This window comes from Mytilus edulis, chromosome 2 (genome assembly GCF_963676685.1).
Source record: "Mytilus edulis chromosome 2, xbMytEdul2.2, whole genome shotgun sequence".
Taxonomy (NCBI): domain Eukaryota; kingdom Metazoa; phylum Mollusca; class Bivalvia; order Mytilida; family Mytilidae; genus Mytilus; species Mytilus edulis.
The window spans coordinates 68574877-68580414 of record NC_092345.1 but is presented as its reverse complement, the minus strand read 5'-3'; the positions used below and the strand labels follow the sequence as shown (position 1 = coordinate 68580414).

At 32.2% G+C, this 5538-nt stretch overlaps 1 protein-coding gene across 1 annotated transcript; it reads right to left on the bottom strand.

Annotated features, from left to right (window-relative positions):
* Positions 1-292: 292 nt before the first annotated feature.
* Positions 293-1595, bottom strand: LOC139510983 (partner of bursicon-like). Its single transcript, XM_071297545.1, has 2 exons — positions 1449-1595; positions 293-442 (listed from the first exon to the last, which is right to left on the bottom strand). Exons 1-2 carry the CDS (start codon positions 1593-1595, stop codon positions 293-295), a joined length of 297 nt encoding a protein of 98 aa, XP_071153646.1.
* Positions 1596-5538: the final 3943 nt, after the last annotated feature.

Genomic DNA, 5538 nt, shown 5'->3' with positions numbered 1-5538 from the left:
TTAGTATTTAACGATGCATGTCGACAAGGAACAAATTGAATGAAAATTGTAAATCATGCGCGTCTTAAGGTTTACCTCATGTTTTGCTCTAGCCATTTTGGCTTCTTAAATAACAATAAATTACTAATGTATCTAACTTTTAAGCTACTATGATGTTCAAATATCATATTCTACATAGTGTATCTCAGTGCTAATATGAAACTGATCGACATTTATTTCATTCAGACTGTCATTTACACACAACATTAAGAATCAAGTATCATATTATTTATTAGTGATATATGTAATTAGATCAGTTTCTACATTGTGAACAGGAACAACCAGACGGTTCTGTTATTGAAGTCGTTGGTTTGAAGTCTGGAATTAATTCTGTGCCGTCATAACATTCGTCTAAAATAACAGTTTTACTCGTTTGTCCTGTTTCCCTGCAACAATGACATGTCTGTAAATTAAGAAAAATCACACATTATAATAGTTTAGTATTAAATATTCTTTGATTTCAAAATAGAGCAGTCGAGCAATGAGTTTCTGTATCATTGGCGTCTGCCAAGCGTCTCCTTCAATTTTTACAGATATTTATATATTTACCAATATAGAACAAGAATTCGTATTGATCAAAGTATAGTTTAATTCGACAATGCATGTGTTATTTCACGTCATTTTGGTTTGTTAGGGGATAGAAAATATTACACACACACAGGAAATTAACTGTATAAAAACAAAAAAACAGGGACACATCTTCATGTCTGCATTTCAATATGTAAGAATATGTCATATTCATGTTAACGGAGAATGGTAAATATGTGACCTTATTATAAATGCTTATGGTTGATCAAAACTGTTATTTGTTAAATTGTGCCAAATTTTTATATAAAAAAAAACAATTATAACGGCACTTTTAACAAACCCAATCCGGGAATAATAATATATTTTGTGTGTATTGTACTTCAATTACAAATACATTCATTCTAGTAGTATCAACAAATCATAAATTTGGTATTGCATATACATCTAAGAATTAGTGTCCTAAACTGGCCGATAATCGTCCTGTAAAATCAGAAAACATAAGACAGGCATGGTGCGAATCAAGATTTCATGAATGTACCAATATTATGTGTGGCACACATTTATCGTACATACAAACTAGAAGATGCGGTATGATTAACTAACAATTAATAAAACATAAATGCGAAACACAAAAACTAACGATAACTACTGATTTACAGGTTCTTGACTTGGGAAAGGCACACCAGAGAATCATGTTTACGGGAGTCCTCCCCATAATGTAGGACAGTGGTGTTCTAGCACAACAAAAGAACGAACTATAAAAACCGTTCTGAAAATGACGTTAAGACTCTTTGACATATATATTTCATTAGGTTTTATCATGTTTGAAAATTAGGGTATGTGTGTCGGAGGTAAAATGTAATACTAAACTATATATTTACCCGTTCCATTCCAGTTTCGCTGTTCCCACTTGGTTTTGCTTTGGATACACACGTGCCTTCACATTGCTTAACCGTAACTCTGCCAGTGCATTCTACTTGTCCAATATTCCCTTCCAAAGAAACTTCAATACTTCGTGTAATGGTCATTTCCGTTTCCTTATGCGCACACATATTTTCATTTTGAGAGAATACTAAATGTAGACTTTGTATAATACAAATTATATGAAGCAGCGTTCTCATTTGTGACATATCTGAAAGCAGAGCAAAATGTTATAGAATATTTCAGGTGAATGAGAAGGTTTGATAAGTCTATTTTTTTCTGCACATTAAAAATGTGTAAACATTAATTTTAGACTTTGTATGACAGGTTGTCAGGTTTCCTACAATTTGAAACATGTATTGTTAAATATCATCTGCTAGTTTAAACGTAAAGCTGCATTGAGATTGAGAGCAGTGAAGGAGCTCGAGGAAGATTATGGGGCATATTGTGTCTAGCTTCTGATAAATTTACAGTATGCTTTCTTTTACAGTATACCTTTTTTTCCCAATACTTTTCGTGTTGCTCAGTCTTTTGTTTTCTATGTTTTGTTTGTCTGTTGATCTTCTTCTATATAGTCATGGTATTGTCAGTTTATTTTCGACTTTGACTTTAAATGTCTGTTAGGTATCATTCGCATTTTCTTTTAATAATTAAGTAGAGGTACAATTGATGATTTTAATTTGGACTCATATGAACTTAGTATTAAACACTATGACGCTAGTAAATAAGTCTGAATAAAAGTTATTTATGTCAAATGAAACAGACGTGACGTTATAATGCCAATATATGGAATTTTATGAAGAACTGAGGAAGACGAGACAGACACATGGTTGACATACTTTTTATGTAGTCAAACAAAATATTTTGGGTTAAATGGGTGGCTCATTGTATGACTTCGATATCAGGAATGAAATTGAACGAAACAATCATATGAAATAAAAATATTTGTTTTTGGTACGAAGTTATCTGTAAAAAGCTTTTTCAAAAAGAGGTCTGAAGAATAAATTTTCTTTGAATGATGTTATAATGCATATAATGTTAAAATCCTTGGAATATTAAGATTGTTCCCTTATGCATATAGGTCTATGCAAGATTTGGTACCAGATTTTGTAATTTAAAATCATTTTGCTTTATTTTAATGCTTAACTTCTATAATGATTTGGCCATCTTTTTTTATTTGGAAACCACTTTGAGTCTTGTTTCGACGTACCGCACGACTGACTAATTAAACTATCAACATATTATCTTTGATGATTTCATCGGAATAAACGTACGGTCACCTGGACCTGTCTTCTGTTGTATGAGTATCGTGCTGACTAAGTATACGTCTGACGTATTAAACTACACGTCATGTATTATTGATGACTTTATCGGTATAGACGTACGGTCACATGGACCTGTCTTCTGTTGTCTGTGTCTAGTACTGACTAAGTGTACAACTGACGTATTAAAGTACAAGTTATGTATAATTGATGATGTTTTTCAAGTACTTGTTCAAGACCACTGTTGATGGACTTTTTGTCTTTTTCCTCATGAAGCCGCATATTTGGCACATTTCTTTTCAAGAAAGAATTATGCGATTTCTGGTTGATAGGGGGTCATATCTTAATTGAATGAGAAAACCCCTTGTAATATTCCGTAGAGGATCCGCAGATTACCAATTGTAATCTCCTCTTCCCTTTTCCCATTGATCCGTTGACCAGTTTGGTAGAAAATACCAAAGTGATTCATCTATTTAATATTTTAACAAGGTTATCACTAATTGTTTAACAATCAACAAAGAGAATCAATTGTTTTAAAGTCAAGTTAAATTTCATGAAACTTCTTATCGAAATCTAAAATTATTGAATATTATCAAACAGTGATAATTTGATCATTATATTTGCAGATACATTATTCCTCTCACTTTGTTTTCATCATTTTATTCCTATCTATGTATTTCTCTTAATATCGGTGTTAATCAATTGGTTTAGAATCGTATAAGCTTGGTACGGTTATATTATATGCATGATTAGGATATCATTCACCTACCATGTTTGATTTTAAAATTGAACATTACTTTACATTATGTTAACGAGTTTTGTATTTCTTTCCGTAATATTGAGTCTAATGTAGACGAAACGCGCCTCTGGTGTACAGAATATCGTTACGTAAATATTCATGGCTAATTCTTGAAATATTATTTTTCATATAAAATTAATTGTGATACATACTAAGTAGCGAGTTTTGTAACTATTTTCAGCCGTATAAGATAATTTGAATGTACGGCATCTACATATGAATATTTAGGCATGGTCATATTTGTTTTATACTGTTTATTTCCTAGATATAGAAACATAGCTATATTTTGTATAATGTCAATTACATCATGGAAAACTTTCTCAATAATCAGGGGTCCATTAAGGGATGAAAATAAGTTTGACATTTGTGTTACGATTTAAAAAGCTATCAAGGTATTAATTTAAGTAGCAGTATAGTAATAATATTAGGTCGAATGTGCAAGAGCAGTATAAAGTCGATGTCGTATAAAACGCACATCATCATGAAAACACTTTATTACATTTAACTATTTCTATTTGAAAAAGAGAAATGTATTTCAATCTCTTAATCCCTAATTCACTTGAACGAAATGTGCATAGATTTGATACTGGCAAGCTTTAACATTTTTGGGGCAAAAGTCCCAAAATGATATAATAAGATATTCTTGAAAAGCAGCAGTTAATGATGAAGCAAGCCATCTCCATCAGTTTGGGGCAAAGACCCCAAAATGAAATGACAACATATAATGGTGTCTGTTTTATGAAAGCGATATTATATTATGTAGCTGATTCAAACGAGATATAGTTTTGTAAGCGTAAAATGAAAATCTTGTAGAACTGGGGCACATGCTCCAAATATTTTTTTAAAGAAAGAAAAGATTAGTTTATTTTACTTTCTGATAAGCAAATGTTCAAACCATTTTTAGACAAAAGCCCCAGATTTAACAAAAACAAAAGGAGTGCAAGAAAAAAGAAAATTGCAGTTTGCTTGAATAACAAGACAAATTTGTAATGGACAATGGAATGAGTTTGTACATTAATAACATCTATTTTGTAAGAAAAATCAAAATCCCTTCGTAAATATTGATGAAACAAACCATTATAGATACCAGTTTTACAGTTTTGTACGCCAGACGTACGTTGTGTCTTCATAAGACTCACCAGTGACGCTCAAATCGTAAAAAGCCAAATGAAGTAAAAAAAATTAAAAACATTGAAGACCGGAAAAGTCAGCAGGTTTTGTCAAATACAGCTTAATGTAACATATTTAAAGTTTTGTAACCTGTTCATTAACATATATATAATCGTAAATTTTACGGACGCCATCACTAGTTGGTTGACAATAAAAGACTAATCGTTGACGCTCGAATAAAAAAGTTCGAAATGCCAAATAAAGTTCGAAGTTCAAGAGCCATTCGGACCCAAATTCAGATATTTTTTGCCACTACCGACTACCGGGTTGTTGATACCCTCATGGCGGAACCCACCACCGGCAGATTTAGTGGTTATGAATAAACTCACCATAGATACAAGAATTAAAAATGTGTACGTTTCGTCTGCAAAAGACTCACTAAAATAAAAAATTGAAAGGCCAAATCAAGTACGAAGTTGAAGATTCAGGACCAAAATATTCGGAAAGGTTTAGCCAAGTACAGATAAGGTACTCCTTTTCCTTGGGGAAGAAAATCCTTAAAAGTTTTGAAATGATATCAATGAAATTGATGTCAACACGAAATAGCTGATAACAAGGATGATGACACCTTCTGGTAGGACGCCTCTATAGGAAGTGATATTGCCAATGTGTTTGTAATAATCAAGCATCTGATGTACAGTAGTTGTCGTCTGTTTGTGTAGTTCATACACGTTTTTCAATTCTCGTTTTTATATAGATCGTTGGTTTTCCCGTTTGAATGGTTTTACTCTTATAATTTTTTGGGCCCTTTATAGCTTGTTGTTCGGTGTGAGCCAAGGCTCCGTGTTGAAGGCCGTACCTTGACCTATAATGGTTTAC

Excerpts from the sequence above, each read along its gene's own strand:
- LOC139510983 (XM_071297545.1), bottom strand. The coding sequence starts at position 1,595 with ATGACCATTACACGAAGTATTGAAGTTTCTTTGGAAGGGAATATTGGA. Across the intron at positions 443-1,448 it reads GCGAAACTGGAATGGAACGG|ACATGTCATTGTTGCAGGGA; the intron begins GTAAATATATAG and ends CTTAATTTACAG.